General features: G+C 51.5%; 1 protein-coding gene across 1 annotated transcript; it reads left to right on the top strand.

Annotated features, from left to right (window-relative positions):
* The first annotated feature begins 1,473 nt into the window (after window positions 1-1,473).
* On the top strand, window positions 1,474-16,449 carry LOC132216739 (17-beta-hydroxysteroid dehydrogenase type 3-like). The gene is made up of 11 exons (XM_059666175.1): window positions 1,474-1,716; window positions 2,028-2,074; window positions 7,098-7,173; window positions 8,205-8,315; window positions 8,464-8,531; window positions 12,888-12,932; window positions 13,131-13,165; window positions 13,353-13,434; window positions 13,799-13,864; window positions 14,732-14,881; window positions 15,064-16,449. The coding sequence occupies exons 1-11, from the start codon at window positions 1,557-1,559 to the stop codon at window positions 15,181-15,183; spliced, it is 960 nt and encodes a 319-aa protein (XP_059522158.1). The 5' UTR covers window positions 1,474-1,556; the 3' UTR covers window positions 15,184-16,449.
* Window positions 16,450-18,945: the final 2,496 nt, after the last annotated feature.

The following is an 18,945-nucleotide window of genomic DNA, read 5'->3' as shown; positions in this document are numbered from 1 at the left end:
TTAGTCACAATAGCCAAAGGCAGACACACCCCAGATGTCCAACAACAGGTGAATGAATAAACAAACTGTGGCATATTCATACAATGGAACGGTATTCAGCCATAAAAGAGAAAGAAGTTCTGATGCAGGCTTCAACATAGACAAACGTTGAACACATTATAGCAGTGAAATAAGCCAGACACTAAAGGACAGATATATGACTTCTCTATATGAGGCAGCAAGAATACGCAAATTCATCAAGACAGAAAGTAGAATAAAGATTACCAGGACATTGCCATAACCGGTTTGGCTCAGCGGATAGAGTGTCGGCCTGCGGACTGAAAGGTCCCAGGTTCGATTCCGGTCAAGGGCATGTACCTGGGTTGCGGGCACTTCCCCAGTGGGGAGTGTGCAGGAGGCAGCTGATCGATGTTTCTCTCTCATCGATGTTTCTAACTCTCTATCTCTCTCCCTTCCTCTTTGTAAAAAATCAATAAAATATATTTAAAAAAAAAAAAAAGATTACCAGGACCGCACTGCTGGTGTGGCTCAGTTGGGTGAGCAGCGTCCTGTGCACTAAAGGGTTGCCGGTTTGATCCGGAGTGGGGTACGGTTCTCTCTTGAATTGATCTCTCTCTCTCTCTCTCTCTCCCTCTATTAAAAAAAAAATAAAATAGCCGAGACCGGTTTGGCTCAGTGGATGGAGCGTTGGCCTGTGGACTGAAGGGTCCTGGGTTCGATTCCGGTCAAGGGCATGTACCTGGGTTGCGGGCACATCCCCAGTGGGAGATGTGCAGGAGGCGGCTGATCGATGTTTCTCTCTCATCGATGTTTCTGGCTCTCTATCTCTCTCCCTTCCTCTCTGTAAAAAATCAATAAAATATATTAAAAAAAATAAATAAATAAAATAAAATAAAAGTCAGGACCGGGGGGAAGGAAGGATGGGGAGTGATTATCTAATGGTACAGCGTTCCTATTTGGGATGATGACATATTCCTGGAACTGGATGGTTGCGCAACATTGTGAATGTACTTAATGTTGATGAATCATACACTTAAAGTGCATTAAAGTGGCATATTTTATGTTGTGTATATTGTACCACGATAATAATAATAGACATTAAGAACAAGTAAAGGAGGAGGAGAGAAATAGAATTTGTAAAAGGAGACTGAGGAGCAAGGTGTTGTAGTCATTGCGGGCTTCGGCTTCAGCTGCCTGAGCAGCAAATCCGTAGATCGCGGTCTCCTGACAAACTCTGTGTATTGACAAAACTCCAGCGCGGCTCCCACCGGCCGCTAAGGTGAGTTCAGTGACCCAAGCAAAGGTCATCTGTGGGCGGGGCTGCTTCACCCGGCGGGGGGGGGGGGGGGGGGGGGACGCGGCTGTCACTGGGCCTGCAGGGTAGGGGTGGGTGGGCATGTCGCCCACGTGACCTAAGAGCCGGTGGGTAGCGGTGCAGGGAAAGAACGGGGCGTGGCTAGAGCGAGGGGCGGGCGAGGCGGGTGAAGGTGGAAAGCGCTGACCCCAGAACCGCCTCGAGACTTGGGCGCTGGGTCTGGTGCCTTAAAGGGGCTGCGATGGAGTCGGAGTGGGACCCGCTGAGCGCGCTGGGGGCGGTGACCGCCGTGTGCCTGCTGCTGTGGGCGACGTGGGGGGTGGGCTGCACAGTCTACGTGTACCTGCTGCCCCCGGTGCGCCGGGGGGCCCCTTGGCTCAGGGCGCACGGAGCCTGGGCAGGTGAGAGGCAAGGGCCCTGTGCCCGGTGGGGAGCTGGGGGCCCGCAGGGACGCGGGAACCAAGATAGATGACAGGCGAGGGCCCCCAATCCGGGCAGAGGCAGAGGGGAGTTCTGGAAGCAAAAGAAGTGAAGGCTGGGCCAGCCAGGGCGAGGCGGGCATGGAGGCCCCGAAACTGTACAGGTGAGGGGAGCAGGTGTCAGAGTCCAGGCAGGTGAGGGATGAGGACAGGGCGGGGTGGGGGTGGGTCTCCGCGGGAGGGGCTGGGCAGTGTCAGGCCACCCCCCCTGCTCATCCTCCTCTCCGCTACAGTGGTGACAGGAGCCACCAGTGGCATCGGCAAGGCCTATGCACACGAGGTGAGTCCGGGCTCGGAGCTGGGTGGGCGGTGGGCGCTCCCGCTGTCGGGTTACCTGTTGCCAGGGGCTCCTACTAGACCGGGAATTGTGTGTGTGACCTGGTTCCCTCAGACGCTCTCTCCTTCCGGAAGCCCTCCCTCTCCTCCCAGCCTGGTTCACGGGCTTACACTGGATCTCTACAGCCCCTTGACATCCCCCATCAGCGCCCTGGTTCATTCATTCAAACCATATTCATTGCCCTAGCTGGTGTGGCTCAGTGGGTAGAGCATTGGACTGCGGACTGGAAGGTCCCGGGTTCAATTCCAGTCAAGGGCACATCGAGCTCAGGTTGCGGGCTCGATCCCCAGTAGGGGTCGTGCAGGAGGCAGCTGGTCAATGATTCTCTCTCATCATTGATGTTTCTCTCTCTCTCTGCCTTCCTCTCTGGAATCAACAAAAAATATATATATTTAAAAAAATTGAAAGAAAAGATATTCATTGATCACCTCTGTTGCCAGGCATCTTCCAGGTGCTGGGAGGAAAGCAGTGACCAAAATAGATTTACAAAATGAAAAGACCTTGCCCTCATGGAGCTGATGTTCACTAGGGTGAGGGGAGGCAGGTGTGAAGAAAAGATAAATACGTAAAATGTAGTGTGTCAAAATGGCTGCAAGGGTTAAGGAGGAAAATAAACCGTGAAAGGAGAACAAGCAGCCCTGAGGGTGTGCGGGTTCCAATTTGTATGGGGGGTGCTCAGGAGATGGTGTCGCTGAGAAGGCAACAGTGGGAAAGGACCTGATGGAGGTGCGGGTCATGGGGATACCTGGGAGAAGGGGTTTCTGGGGAGAAGACGGAGCCAGTGCAAAGGCCCTGGGGTAGGGAGCATTGTTACTGAACCAGAGAGTCCCCGAAACTGTCCAGGTGACCAAACGTTAGACACTGAACTGTGCAGTGGGGACATTACACCAGCTTATTGGCAGGGCATCAAGGCAGGGGAAGGATGGGCTGGCACTCAAAACCCAAACTCCCTGGTGGTTTTTCATCAAGGTGTTTTAAAAAAAATTTATATATATATATATATATCTTTACTGATTTCAGGGAGGAAGGGAAAGGGGAAATAGAAACATCAGTGATGAGAGAGAATCATCGATCAGCCGCCTCATGCACACCTGCCACTGGGGACTGAGCCCACAACCTGGGCATGTGCACTTGACTCTAATCCAACCTGGGATCCTTTAGTCCTCAGGCCAACACTCTATCCACTGAGCCAAACCAGCTAGGGCTCACTTCTTAGTTCTTATAGCTTTTTTTTTTTTCTCCAGATTTCTTTCTTTTTAAAAAATATATTTTTATTGGTTTCAGAGAAGAAGATGAGAGAGAGAGACATCAATGGTGAGAGAAAATCATTGATCGGCTGCCTTCTCCACACCCCACAGTGGGGATCGAGCCCGAAACCCGGCATATGGGAATTAAACCATAACCTCCCGGTTCATAGGTCAACCCTCAACCACTGAGCCACACTAGCTGGGTCTCTTGGGATTTTCTCTGTAGACAATTATGCCATCTGTGAACAGATCATTTTATTTCTGCCTTTCCAATCTGTATACTTTTTATTTCTTTTTCTTGCCTTATTGCACTGGTTAGGAAATTCAATATAATGTTTGAGTGGTCAGAGTGAACATCACACTGGCTGGGCTGGGGTTGATTTTTGTAAAATAATTTTTCTGTTTATTGATCACATGCTTTTTCTTCTTTAGTCTGTTTATATGGTAAATTACATTGATTGATTTTTCAAATATTGAAACAACCCTGAATTATATAAATCTAATATATATATATATATTGCTGGATTTGATTTACCAATACTTTGTTGAGGGTCTTTGTGTCCAAGTTTATGAGGGATATTGGTTTGTAGTTTTCTTTTCTTGTAATATCTTTGGGGTTTGGTATGAGAGCGATACTGGACTCACAACATATAGTAAGTACTACAAGATTTTTTTAAAATATATTTTATTGATTTTTTACAGAGAGGAAGGGAGAGAGATAGAGAGTTAGAAACATCGATGAGAGAGGAACATCGATCAGCTGCCTCCTGCACACCTCCCACTGGGGATGTGCCCACAACCCAGGTACATGCCCTTGACCAGAATCGAACCTGGGACCTTTCAGTCCGCAGGCCGGCGCTCTAACCACCGAGCCAAACCGGTTTCGGCAGTACTACAAGATTTTTTACCAGAACACCTCAAAGAATGGAGCTGCAACTACTGAGATGGGGTTGAACTGAGGGAGGAACAGGTTGTTGGGAAACAGACAGGATTAGTTTGGGCCACTTTAAGTTTGAGATGCAATTAGGTGTCCAAGGTGAGAAGTATGCAGCTGAGTGTTTTGCTCTGGAGTTCAGAGGGAATGTTAATGTGGAGATGCATGTTTAAGCATCGACATCTCAATGCCATTTATTTGTTTATTTACTCTTTATTGATTTCAGAGAGAGAGAGAGAGAGAGAGAGAGAGAGAGAGAGAGAGAGAGAGAGAGAATCATCAATGTGAGAGAGAAACATCAATCAATTGCCTCCCATATGCACCCTGACCAAGGATTGAACCCACAACCCGGGTATGTGCCCTGAACGGGAATTAAGCCCACGGCCTTTTGATGTATGGGACGATGCTCCAACCAACTGAGCCACACGGGCAAGGGCTCAATGCCACTTAACATCACAAGACTAGATGAAATGACCTTGGGAATGGAAAAGAGGAGCACATTCTGAATCACCCCAAAGTGCTCCCTGGAGCACCCAAAACTAAGAGGCATAGCAGATGGGCAGTGACGAGAACTGGGACGGAGTAGGAGGAAAACCAGGGGCAAAGGGGAGGCCTTACAAGCCGGGTGAGGAGCGTTGCCAGGAGATGGGGTGACCGGTGTGTTGGTTGCTGCTGGGAGGTGCTGAGAATACAGCACTGGCTTGACCAACATGGAAGTCATTGGTGACCAAAGTGGCTGGGGTGACATGGTGGGGACAGGGGCCCAGTTGGAGTGGGTGCAGAGGATCCGGAAGGAGAACCAGTGGAGACAGTCCTTTCTCAGAAGGTTGAGGGAAGGGGAGTGGGATGATAAGAGACAGGCAACGCCTGGACCGGGAAGAGGCGAGCGATTTGGCAGGTGCGCATGCTGGCGGGAATAATCCGGAAGAGGGAGAAGTTTTGATGTGGCAGAAGATGGGAGAAAAGCTGGAGTGATGCGCTTGGGTGGGCAAGAATGGAGGGGAAGCGAGAGCTCAGGGAGAAGGGGAACCCTGGAGGGAGGGGAGAGTATTTATACCTACACTAGAGGCCCGGTGCACGAATTCGTGCACAGGTGGGATCCCTCAGCCTGGCCAGCAATCGGGGCTGATGGGGGCTGGCCAGCCAGGGAGGGACTGCGGGAGAGCTCCAGGGCGGGTCAGGCCCTCTCACCCAGTCCCGATCGGCCGGATCCCAGCAGCAAGCTAACCTACCTACAGTAGTGAGGCCACTCTGGGTCATCCCTGTCTGGGACTGGTCTGTCCTACCACTGTACTGAGGGCGGGGCTGTGGCTATCTTGGTCAGTGCCACCCAACACTGGGCTGGCCACTAGCAGATGCTGGGCAAATGTTTGTTGACTGAATGAATGATCTTCACAGCATCAGCCTCTCAGATGCTTGGAGCTATTGAGATTTCTGTGTGCAGCCTCCCTCCAAAGCTGATGGACACTCTGTCCCATGTAACATGTCACCCTCATGCATACATTATGCAACAAAGGGACAGACATGCACCAAAATCCTACTTGGCACCCATTCCACAAATATTTGCTAACTCTGTGTCAAGGGGATAGGCCTTCAGGTAAGAAGAAGCAGATGTGCAAAGGCTCAGAGGCAGGGAAATCCAGGGGCTGCTTTTGGGGCTAGCGCTAGACGAACTGTTTGCTATGCCTGGACTCCCAGAAAGGGCCACTGGCAGAAACTATGGCTGAAGATGGAGAGGAAGGAAGGGAGAGAGAGAGAGACAGAGAGAGAGAAACATCAATCAGTTGCCTCCTGTCCACCCCTCCAACTGGGGATCGAACCTGAAACCTAGGTATTTACCGTGACTGGAAATCAAACCCGTGACCTGGTGCACAAGAAGATGCTCCAGTCTCCTGAGCCACCCTGGGCGGGGCTCAAGGCAGGTTCTGAGCAGGAGAGGGAGGAGCAGGTTTGTTAGAAAGAGCCGTCTGGCTGCTGAACTGGCGGGGGAGGGGGGGGCGGGGAGGGTGGTGAGGAGGCGGTGAGTCTGCCATGGGTACTGTGTTCTCAGCACCACCCAGCAATGAGCAGGTCCAGTAAACACATTTCACACAAATGTATGAATGAGAAAAGGAGCTCAGGGGAAGCTCAACCACTGAGCTTCTTATATCATTAAGAATGAAAGCCCAAGTCTTTACTGGGGCATTCAAGGCTCTATGATCTGGTCCCTTGCCCACCGCACTGAGCTACCATACAGCTGGCCCCTTCTCCCGGGGCTGGTGGACCCCTGGCTGTCCTCCAGGCTGCCCGCCTTTGTGCGAGGGCCTTCGCACTTGCTGCTCCATCTGCCCGGATTGCCCTTTCCCCAGAGGCATGTTCCTTGAGGGCAGGTTTTTGGTTTCCTGCTCTGCTCCCCTCCACAGCCACAGTGCTGACAACACTGTGCAACCCACAGCCAGTGCACAGTACGTATTCCTGGGATCTCTGTACCATATAGAAAAGGTTAACATGCAGAGTGTCCCCTCTGGAGTTCCACCTGGAGAAGGGGAGGTGGGTTGCTCGCTATGACGTGTGCTGACCACCAGGAGGTGGCGAGGACCAGGGTGGCGACCTGTGTGTGTGTGTGTGTGTGTGTGTGTGTGTGTGTGTGTGTGGTGAGGGTGGTGAGGGTGGTGAGGGAAGGAGGAGGTGGGATGTGGGGAGGAGGGAGACCTGATGGGCCCTGATCGCTGGCCAGGCCTAGAGACCCTACCAATATCGTGCACCGGGCCTCTAGTTAATGGATAAATGATTAAATTCCCCCCAGCTCGCCCGGAGAGGTCTGAACGTCGTCCTCATCAGTCGCAACCTGAGCAAGTTGGAGCATGAGGCGAAGGAGATAGGTGACAGCCGCTGGGTGGAGGTGGTGGGGGTGGTGGGGGGGTGGTGGTGGTGGAGGTGGTGGGGGTGGTGGGGGTGGTGGTGGGATGGGGGGGTGGGGTGGGGGTGGTGGTGGGGGTGGGAGTGGAGGTGGTGGGGGTGGTGGGGGTGGTGGGGGTGGTGGTGGGATGGGGGGGTGGGGGTGGGGGTGGGGGTGGGGGTGGGAGTGGGGGTGGTGGGGGTGGTGGGGGGGTGGTGGTGGTGGGGGTGGTGGTGGGGGTGGGGGGGTGGAGGTGGTGGGGGTGGTGGTGGGGATGGTGAGGGTGGAGGTGGTGGGGGTGGGGGTGGTGGGGGTGGTGGGGGTGGTGGGGGTGGGGTGGTGGAGGTGGTGGGGGTGGTGGTGGCGGGGGTGGTGGGGGGGTGGGGGGGTGGGAGTGGAGGTGGGGGTAGGGGGGGTGTTGGGGGTGGTGGGGGGGTGGTGGGGGTGGTGGGGGGGTGGTGGTGGTGGTGGGGGTGGTGGTGGCGGGGGTGGTGGGATGGTGAGGGGGGTGGTGGGAGTGGAGGTGGGGGTAGGGGGGGTGTTGGGGGCGGTGGTGGAGGTGGCGGGGGTAGTGGGGGTGGTGGTAGGGGGTGGTGGTGGCGGGGGTGGTGGGGGGGTGGGGGGTGGGAGTGGAGGTGGGGGTAGGGGGGGTGTTGGGGGTGGTGGTGGGGTGGTGGGGGTGGTGGGGGGGTGGTGGGGGGGGTGGTGGTGGCGGGGGGGTGGGGGTAGGGGGGGTGGTGGGAGTGGAGGTGGGGGTAGGGGGGGTGTTGGGGGTGGTGGTGGAGGTGGCGGGGGTGGTGGGGGGTGGTGGAGGAGGTGGAGGTCCTGGGCTGGGAAGGTTGGGAACAGGGGCTGGGACTGGAGGGGGCGTGGCCGGGGGCGGGGCTTCTGCTGCATCTGCGCCCAGGGAAGGAAGGACTGTGCAAGAGCTGGGGCTGAACCCCGCGGGCTGGGTAGGGGCACAACTGGGACTGGGTTCCAGCTCAGGGCCCGGCTCCCACTGCCTCTCCCCAGAGCGGCTTCATGGCAGGGGCACTCGAGTCATCCAGGCGGACTTCACCGGTGGCTTGGAGATCTACGCGGCCATTAGGGCAGGACTGAGGGGCCTGGAGATTGGAGTCCTGGGTATGTCACGCCTGCTCGGAGGAGCCGCGCCCTCAGGGGCCCCCATGCTCACCCCGCCCCGAAGCCCTCTGGGGTCGCCCTCCTCTGCCCCCAGCCGGTCCCTCTGGGGCTGCGGGAGCGACACAAACAGCTCGTCTCCTCCCCTCAGTGAACAACGTGGGCATGTTATATGAAAACACCCTGGTGAGGCTGCTGGACCGTGAGGACGTCGCCCAAGTGAGTGAACCGCGTCCGCGCCCTCTCTGCGCTCCTGCGCCCGCTCCTGCCCCCTGTTGGAAACCCACGCGGCCTGTGGGTGGCGGAAGGAGGCACCCTGTGTATTTATATGCCTTCCGTTGGAAAATGGTTTTCAAAGCTGCGCGTCTCTGATGTCCAGGACGCGATGGGGGCGCCCTCTGCATCGCCCAACCAGGACCAGTGCCCAGGTTCTCTGCTTCTGCCCTTCCCGATCCCCGGGTGCTAACCTTAGCGGGGAATGGCCCACCTGGGAAACCAGTGCCTGCCACTCAGAGCCTGTGGTTTTCTACATTGTCCCTTGGGATCGTTCTTGCATCTCACGGCTTCTTTTTTCTTCCCTTTTTTTTTTTTTTTTTTTTAAATATTTTATTGATTTTTTACAGAGAGGAAGGGAGAGAGATAGAGAGTTAGAAACATCGATGAGAGAGAAACATCGATCAGCTGCCTCCTGCACACCTCCTACTGGGGATGTGCCCGCAACCCAGGTACATGCCTTTGACCGGAATCGAACCTGGGACCCTTCAGTCCGCAAGCCGACGCTCTATCCACTGAGCCAAACCGGTTTCGGCTTTTCTTCCCTTTTTTATTTTAAATACATTTTTATGGATTTCAGAGGGGAAGGGAGAGGGGGAGAGAAGTAGAAACATCGAAGATGAGAGAGAATCATTGATTGGCTGCCTCCTGCAGGCCCCTTACTGGGGATGGAGCCAGCCACCCAGGCATGTGCCCTGGCTGGGAATTGAACTGTGATCTCCTGGTTCATAGGTGGATGCTCGACCACAGGTGGACGCTCAACCACTGAGCCACACCAGCCAGGCAGTAGAGATGGCTTTTATATGTTAAATATTATTATTTCAAAGAAATGCACATGCTCATTTTACCAAATTTTAAGAGGCCAGTTGTGTATTCTGCCTCTGGTATTAGAGGCGGTCATTGTTTGAGACTAACTCTGCAAATGAGAATGAAAAAATATTTTAAAAAATAACTGTTTAAGGTCCTAGCCGGTTTTCTCTGTGGTTAGAGCATCGGCCTGCCGACTAAGGGGTTGTGGGTTCGATTCTGGGTCAAAGGCAGGTGCCTGGATTGCAGGATCCCTGCCCCCAGTCCAGGCGCCTGAGGGAGGCAACCAGTCAGTGTGTCTCTCTCACATTGATGTCTCTCTCTCTCTCTCTCTCTCTCTCTCTCTCTCTCTCTCTCTCTCTCTCTTTCTCCCTCTCTCTCCCTCTCCCTCCCTCCCTTCCACTCTCTCTAAAAATCAATGGGAAAAATATCCTTGGGTGAGGATTAACAAAAAATAGAAAAAATAATAAAAAATAACTGAGGGCATTATTCCTAAAGCAATGAGGAATTGTAGCACCAAGATTTGGGGGAAAAGAGAATCCAAAGATATAGATCTGACGTTTGGAGCAATATTTCCCTACAAGGTGCTGAGAGACATTGATTTGTGATTCCAGTTAACCCATTCAATTCAAATCCATGTTGTTCAAGGGTCTACATGGGTTTGAGTCCAAAACCTCAAATCAACAATACAATTATTTGTATTAAATATACAGCATTCAGTGAAATATAAGAGGAATATTAGAAGAAAAATCATGACCATAAACCAAAGAAATGATAAGGCAAACAGATGCACGTGTGACCAAGATTGAACCTGCAATCCAGGTATGTGCCCTTGACTGGGCATCAATCCGGAATCCCTTTGTTCCGAGGGCCAACACTCAAGCCACCAAGCATAACTGTCCAGGGCTATATATCTATCTATTAAAAATGCGAACGCCCAGTGGAAATGGGAGCCATATTGACAGGCATTCTATAACAGAGGAAATCCAAATGGCCAATAAATATATGAGAACTTATTCAACCTCATTCTTATTAGAGAATCACAAATTCAAACCAGAATGAGGTACAACTGCACAGCCACTAAAATGGTTAACCCTAAAAGTGTTGGCAATACCAAGTGCTGTCAGGATGTGGCACAACTAGAATTCTTAAACTCTGCTAGTGGTCATATCAATTTGGACAATTTTGGGGAAACTGTTTGGCAGTACCTCTTAAGGTTGGAAATATGCATGCTCTCTCCTCCCTCCACGTCACTCCTGGCTGTATGAGCCCACATGTGCTCCAAAGACACATCCAGGAGTGTTTCTAGATAAATTATCTGTGACCGCCCCAAACTCGACACAACCTGAATGTCAATCAGTTGACATTTGATTAGATCAATAGAGCATGCCATATTCACACACTATAAAGTTATAACAATGAACATGGACAAACTTCTGCTTTCACACAACATGGATGAATCTTATAGACATAATGTTTAGCAGACGAAGACAGGGATAAAAGAGTATATAGAGTATATGTTTCCACTTGTGTGAAGTTCAGAGCCTCAGGAAAGTATTCTAGAGCATTTTAGAAGTGTTAATTGGGAAGGAGGCGAGGCCATGGCTGCCAGAGGGGAATAATCTGGGCAACTCTCAATACTTTATTTCTTTATATAGATTTGTGCACTTGGTGTGTGTATGGTATCCTATGTAATAAAAGGCCAGAGAGCATAACGGCGTCATGACCATAACCACCATTAGACCAGAGCCACCAGGGCCCCTTGCTGGGCTGGCCCCGCCCCCAAGCAAGCGGTTAGGGATGATCAGGCAGGCAGGCAGAGTGGTTAGGGGTGAGCATGTAGGCAGACCAGCAGTTAGGGGTGATCAGGTAGGCAGGCCAGTGGTTAGGGGCGATCAGGTAGGCAGGCAGGTGAGCGGTTAGGGGTGATCAGGCAGACAGGCAGGTGAGCGGTTAGGAGCCAGCAGTCCCAGATTACTAGAGGGATGGCCAACTGCCGGTTTGGACATTCCTGAGGGGGCCCGGATTGGAGAGGGTGCAGGCCAGGCTGAGGGACACACACCCCCGTGCACGAATTTTGTGCACTGGGCCTCTGGTCTATATATATATATAAAAGCCTAAGCAGCTGTCCGACTATTCGACCATTCGACTGGTAGCTGTGATGTGCACTGACCACCAGGGGCAGACGCTCCGACCAGTAGGTTAGCTTGCTGCTGGGGACTGGCAGATCAGGACTGGGTGAGACCAGGCCAGACACACCCTGGAGCCCTCCCCCTGTCCCTCCCTGGCCCCGATTGTACACCAGTGGGGTCCCAAATTGCAAGAGGGTGCAGGCCAGGCCAAGGGACCCCACTGGTGCATGAATCAGTGCACTGGAACCTCTAGTACTTCTATAAAATGTTATGGGTCACCCTGGCCAGTGTGGCTCACTTGGGTGAGCATCACCTAGTGCACATGAATGGGTTTGGGGCTCGAGTTGTGGGCTTGATCCCCAGTAGGAGGGGTGCATGAGGCAGCCAATTGATGTTTCACTCCCTCTCACTCTCTCTAAAAATTTAAAGGATGAGTCAAAGGGTGTGTGTGTGTGTGTGTGTGTGTGTGTGTGTGTGTGTGTGTGTGTGTATCATACTTAGAAAAAAAGGTTTATGGGTCAAAAAAATCCAGAGGGAGAAATTTATGAAATGAAGGTGAAAATCTCCCCTTTCCCTCCTCCCTCAAAGTGATTCTCCAATTTAAAATGTGGTAGGTATTGTCTCTGTACATATGAAAGCATGTACGTGTCTTTTTCATCCGGGTGTCAGGCAGCCTACTGTCCCATGCTGTACCTTTTACAAGTAGCCATGTATCTTGGGGATTATTCTAATCAGAAGAAAGAGCTGTCCCATTCTTTTTACTTGCTGCACAGTGATGCATCCGTGGGCTACACTGTATTTATTTATTTTTATTTACTTATTTTAAAAAATATTTTAATATACATATTTTTTACTGATTTCAGAGAGGAAGGGAGACAGAGAGAGAGATAGAAATATCAATGATGAGAGAGAACCAATGGTCGGCTGCCTCCTGCACGCCCCCTACTGGGGATCGAGCCCACAACCTGGGCATATGCCTTGATTGGAATTGAACCCAGGACCCTTCAGTCTGCAAGCCCACGCTCTCTACTCACTGAGCCAAACCAGCTAGGGCTACACTGTATTTATGTAGTCATTCCTCCACTGATGAGCATTCGGGAGGTTTTCTATTATGTGTGACTACCGATAGTGTTGCAAATAATATCTTTCTATTGAATTCATCACCCACATGTGTGAGTACCTTGGAAAGGAATGGATGTCCAGACGTGGAGTTGATGAGTCAAAGGGTACGCACATTATAAATTCTAAAAAAAAGAAAAAAAAGTGTTCACCTTAAAAGAAAAGTAAGCTAGGAAATAAGAAAAGGTGGGAGGTCGAGGCAGGGTTGGTGGAGGGACGGACTATGGTTCTGTTTCTTCCCCAGAGACTCTCTGATGTCATAAACTGCAACATCATGTCTGTGGCCCAGGTAAGCCCGGGCGAGGAGGAGTTCAGTCCCCGGTCAGCATAGCTCTGCCCCCTCGGGGTGGTCCCCCTACTGCCTGCCCATGGAGAAGGCGCTAGGGGAGTACTTCCCAGGCGAAGGTGGGGGGATGGGAGTGAACTTGGGGGGGAGGGGGCAGGTGAAAGGACTGGAAAACGGGGCCCTTCCCACTCTTCTCTGCAGATGACCGCCATTGTCCTGCCCCAGATGGTCTCCAGGTAAGAGGCAGGCCTTTCCTCTTCCGCTCTGGCGCCTCCTCCATCCCACCTCCGGGCTTCCCCCTTCCCCTGCCGACCCAGCCGCGTGTCCAGCTCGCCCCTGTCCCTCTGACATTTCTCGGATTAGGACATGGGCTCAGGGGTGGAGGTGGGGGAATCACCTTTCAAGGAATGCTTCCTCCTCCAGGCGCAAAGGCATCATCATTAACATCTCCTCATTTACCGACAAGAAGCCCTGTCCACTTCTGTCAGCGTACGCCGCTTCCAAGGTACCCAGGCCGCACAGGCCGCGGAGGGCTGCCCTGCCATAGCCCTGCATGCGTGCGTGTGCGCGTGTGAGAGACTCCTGGGCACAGCCCAGCAGGGATTGTTTGTTTGTTTTTAAGAGAAACGGAGGCTCGGGGAAGAGAGAACAGGAGGTGCGAGTGAGATCGGGGACTGGCGGGTGGAGTAGAGGGTGGGTGTAGGGGAATACCGGGAGGGCGTGGAACGCCGAAGCATTCGGGGGTTAAGGTGAGGACTTGGGGCGGGAGATTGGGGGCTTTTCTGGTCGGTGCTGGGGCAAGGCTGGGCTGGAGGCGTCTGCACAGCGAGGCTCACGAGCCTGGGGTCCTCCCTCTCCTTCCTCCACAGGCCTTTGTGCGAAACTTCTCGCAGGCAGTGGGCGCGGAGTACTGCTCCCAGGGAGTCATCGTGCAGGTGCCTGACTCCTAAGGGACGTGACCGTGACCGAGTGGCAGCTCCGGAGGCGAGGGGCTCGGGCGGGGGAGGAGCTCAGAGACAGTGGAGGAGACTCCGAAGGACTGTAGTGGAGCAGCCTCCCCAGCGGAGAGTGTCTGCAGGGGGCGGGGCCTGAGGGGCGGGCTGGGGGCGTGGCCTCTGCGGGGCGGGGCCTGGAGGGGCGGGATGGGGGCGGGGCCTGGAGGGGCGGGCTGTCTGAGTCCCCAGTGGGAGAGCAGCAAGTGGGTGGGACTCTGGGATTTTCTTTTTCCCTTTTTTATAAAAATATGTTTTTATTTATTTGTGTTTATTTTATTTATTTATTTTTTAAATATATATTTTATTGATTTTTTACAGAGAGGAAGGGAGAGGGATAGAGAGTCAGAAACATCGATCAGCTGCCTCCTGCACACCCCCCACTGGGAATGTGCCCGCAGCCAAGGTACATGCCCTTGACCGGAATCGAACCCGGGACCCTTCAGTCCGCAGGCCGACGCTCTATCCACTGAGCCAAACCGGTTAGGGCTATTTGTGTTTATTTTTTAAAAAATTTAAAGTAGAGACTTGCATTTATTTTATTTTTATCTTATATATTTTTATTGATTTCAGAGAGGAAGGAAGAGGGAGAGAGAGAGAAACATCAATGATGAGAGAGAATCATTGATCGGCTGCCTCCTGCACGCCCCCTACTGGGGATCGAGCCAGCCACCTGGGACCCTTCAGGCTGCAGGCAGAGGCTCTATCCACTGAGCTAGGGCGGGACTCTGGGATTTTCAAAGAGAGCCTGGGAGTTAAGCCAGGGTGAGAGGGGAGTGCTCCCCTGCCTTAACTCCTTGCTTCCTGCAGACGGTGAGCCCCTTCATGATCAAGTCAAATATGACCAGTGACTTAAAGTACTGGACACTGTTACTGAATTCCGAAGACTTCGCTCGGCAGGCGCTGGACACCCTTGGCCTCGCCTCCCAGACCGCCGGCTGCTTCAACCAAGCTGTGCTGGTGCGTTCCTGGTCGCAGAGCTGGAAGGGGCACTCCCTGGCCCAGGGCCCCTCGTCCTTCCTCTGCAGGGAGGACATGTCCGGAGGAGGGGAGGGCCCCCACCTTGGGCTGGGAAGACAGGAGAAGAGATGGGGGGACCCACGCGTGGGTGTATCCTGATTCCTGGTACCTCTTCTTCCCAGAACGCCCTGCTGGCCCTCCTCCTGCCCGGTTGGTTTCGTCTCAGTCGCTGGGGACCGAAGTGTTTACTTCGGTTGAGCAGTGCTATGGCGAAGGCAAAGCCCGCCCATAAACGGCCTTGAAGAGGCGCGGCCGCTTGCCTGCCACCCCCCCATCCTGGGCCGGGGCTGTTGATGTTAGCAAAGGTGTCCCACACGTGGGGATGGATGACAAGCAGGCCCACGGCTCAGAACTGCACACCGGAACACCTGGATATTTAGGGACAACTGTGGCATCTCAAATCTCTGACAGAAAGATGGCATTTTTAATATGTGCACTGAGACAACTAGACAGCCATGGGGATATATTGTGTGTGTGTGTGTGTGTGTGTATCTGTATATATATATACACTTATACATATATACACTGAGTGGCCAGATTATTATGACCACCCCATCAGTACTTCGTTGGGCCACCTTTTGCCTTCAGTACTGCGGCGATTCTTCTTGGCATTGACTCCACGAGATGTTGAAAGGTGATGCGAGGAATCTGACACCATGCCTGATTAGTAGCACTGTCCAGTTCTGTGAGATTTGATGGTTGTGGAACCAGATGCCTCATGGCTCTTTTAACTTTGTCCCACAAATGCTCAGTTGGATTGAGATCTGGTGACTGTGGGGGCCACCTAAGCAAGGTAAAGTCTCCCTCATGTTCTTGAGACCACTCCTGCACAATACGAGCACCGTGGCATGGCGCATTGTCTTGTTGGAAGAAGCCATCTCCATTGGGATACGCCATCAACATGATAGGATGAACTTGATCAGCAATGATGCTTAGGTATGTTGTGCTATTCAGACGTTTATAATGATCTGGCCCTCGAGCAACTTCAGCGCGAAATTATAGCTAATTTGCCTACAAACATCAGGTGGTCATAATAATCTGGCCACTCAGTGTATATGTAAATGTACATATACCACTGATTTTCAGTGTCTTTTATCTCATGGCACACATAACCTAATTAGTAAAATTCTACAGCACATCAAAATATATATTTTTTGCCAATTTGATTAAAAAAAAACAACTAGGCACAATTTTGATTCATTCATACTAAACAAGCTATTGCTATGTTGCCTGTTGTCATTTTTTTCTTTGACAATCAAAGGGAAAAGAGGTCAGTGCCCCTGACTAAATATTTTAAAAATTCTTGCAACACACAGGTTGAAAATCGCTGATATATATATATGTGTGTGTATATATAAATAATTGTAGCAGTGGTGGTTGCAAAACTTTGTGAATACTCTAAAAACCTGAATTGTACACACTTACTAGTAAGGCTGAATTTTATGGTATGTGAACTATATCTCAATAAAAATAATTTTAAAAATAGAGATCCCCCAAGCATGTGTGTGTGCGCGCGCGTGTGTATAAATCTAACCCATTGCTCACACCAAGCATCTGCATAAATGAGCCAGAAATCTCCGTGTGATAATGGAAATGCAACTAGAAGATTACATGAACAAATTCCTTTCCATTTGGGGTTTAGGAAGTGCGGGAGAGCGCTAATCAATGATTCTCTCTCTGAAATCAATAAAGATTTTAAAAATATATATATATATTTTATTGATTTTTTTACAGAGAGGAATGGAGAGGGACAGAGAGTTAGAAACATCAACGAGAGAGAAACATCCATCAGCTGCCTCCTGCACACTCCCTACTGGGGATGTGCCCGCAACCAAGGTACATGCCTTTGACCAGAATCGAACCCGGGACCCTTGAGTCCGCAGGCTGATGCTCTATCCACTGAGCCAAACCAGCTAAGGCCTAACAGTGTTTTTGATAGCATTTCTTTTTGGTTCCCTTTTAGGATTTCCATCTCTCTGCTTACATTGCCCACCTGTTCTTGCATGTTGTCTACTTTATTATTTTTATTTTTATTTTATTTTTTGAATTTTTGTGAGTTTATTTGAGCCAAACTGTCAACATATGCTGGGAAGCAGAACCTCAACGAATTGAGATAATGCTCCGGAGAATGGCGGGTTACATCTGTATTTATACATTGCAATCAAAGGAAGGGACGCAGGTGGGTTACATGAAATCCATTGGTGATAGACTAGAGAGGCGGGAGAAAGCAAAGTGGGGAAACCCCTGGGATTGGATAAAAAGTAAAATGATGGACACCTACTTAGGCGGGCGCAGGAACAGTTAACATGATAATGAAGGAATCTGTGGCATCTGTCCTGGCACCCAGCACATTTGGTTGTGCCCCAGGGGCATGCTGCCTACTTTATCCATTAGAGTAAATTAATATATTAATCATAGTTTTAAATTCCAGGTCTGATCATTCCTACACCCCCACCATGTCTGGTTCTGATGCTCATTCTGTCTCTTCAAATTGTGTTTTGGTATGTCTTGTAATTTTTTTAAAATCCTCACCCGAGGATATTTGTTCCATTGCTTTTTTTTTTTTTTATCCTCAGCCGAGGATGTTTCTCCCACTGATTTGTAGAGAGAGTCTAGAGGGGAGAGGGAGACACAAAGAGAAACAACAATGTGAGAGAGACACATCAATCGCGTGCCCCTGACCGGGGCCGGGAGCCTGCAACCTTGGTACGTGCCCTTGACCGGAATCAAACCTGGGACCCTTCAGTCCGCAGGCTGATGCTCTATCCACTGAGCCAAACCACCGAGGGCTGTTCCATTGCTTTTTAGAGAGTGGAAGGGAGGGAGGGAGTGTGAGGGGGAGATAGAGAAACATAGAAGTGAAAGAGACACATTGACCAGTTGCCTCCTGCCCGTGCCCCAACCAGAAATCAAACCCACAACCTACGCACATGCCCTTGACCAGAAGTCGAACCTGAGACCCTTTGGTTCAAGGTCCCATGCTCCAACCACTGAGCAACACCGACCAGGGCTGTAATTTTTTCTTGATAGCCAGACAGGATGTACTGGATAGAAGGAACTAATTCGGCTCTGAGGACTGTGGTGGTGAGACGTGTGTGGTGTGGGGGGGGGGGGGGGGGAGGGGGGCGGGGGACCGGAAGAGTCTATGCTGAGGCCTGTGTTTTATTAAGCTCATGCTTATGCCTCTAGACTTCACAAGTGTCTTCATTTTTCCCCTCCCTCTTAAGTGGGAGAAGCTGGCTAGAGTGGGTGGGGCGGGCTACTTCCCTCCCTCAGGTCAGTTAGGCTGATGGTCCTGCAGTGGGTGAGGCTCTCAAAAATGTCAAAATGGTCCTTTTCCTGCTCTCCCTACCAGAAGCACGGGGGGCGGGGGTTCTCTAATATTTACTGTGGGAACCTACTTGAGCTCCTGAAGGTAAATTTTACAAAATTGTGTGTGTGTGTGGGGGGGTGTCCTCCTATGACTGGGACCTGCTGGCATTTTTAACTCTTGGAGTTGTCCACACACGGGTTCCAGCTATTTGTCAGTGACAGGTCTGGTTTTCCTGCCCGGGCACTGGTTCCCGCAGCTGTTTCTGCTCGGGTAAGTTTCTTCTCCGCACCTAATCGCCTGTCAGTCTCTCCAGTCTTTGCCCTGTGTCCTCACCTCTCTCAGCAGTCCAAACTTGCGTATTTTTCAGTTTGTCCAGCTTTATTATTATTATTATTATTATTATTATTATTATTATTATTGATTTCAGAGAGAAAGGGAGAGGGAGAGAGAGATAGAAACATCAATGATGAGAATCATTGATCGGCTGCCTCCTACACCCCCCCGCCACCCACTGGGGATTGAGCCCACAACCAGGCATGTGCCCTTGACCAGAATTGAACCGGAGACCCTCCAGTCTGCAGGCCGACGCTCTATCCACTGAGCCAAACCGGCTAGGGCTGTCCAGCTTTTTAATTGTGAAGACTGGCGATTTCCAAGCTCCTTATGTGTGAAACCAGAAACCAGAGGCCAC

Source organism: Myotis daubentonii, chromosome 15 (genome assembly GCF_963259705.1).
Source record: "Myotis daubentonii chromosome 15, mMyoDau2.1, whole genome shotgun sequence".
In the NCBI taxonomy this organism is placed as follows: domain Eukaryota; kingdom Metazoa; phylum Chordata; class Mammalia; order Chiroptera; family Vespertilionidae; genus Myotis; species Myotis daubentonii.
The sequence above is the reverse complement of the archived record's forward strand: the minus strand, read 5'-3'. Positions and strand labels throughout refer to the sequence as shown.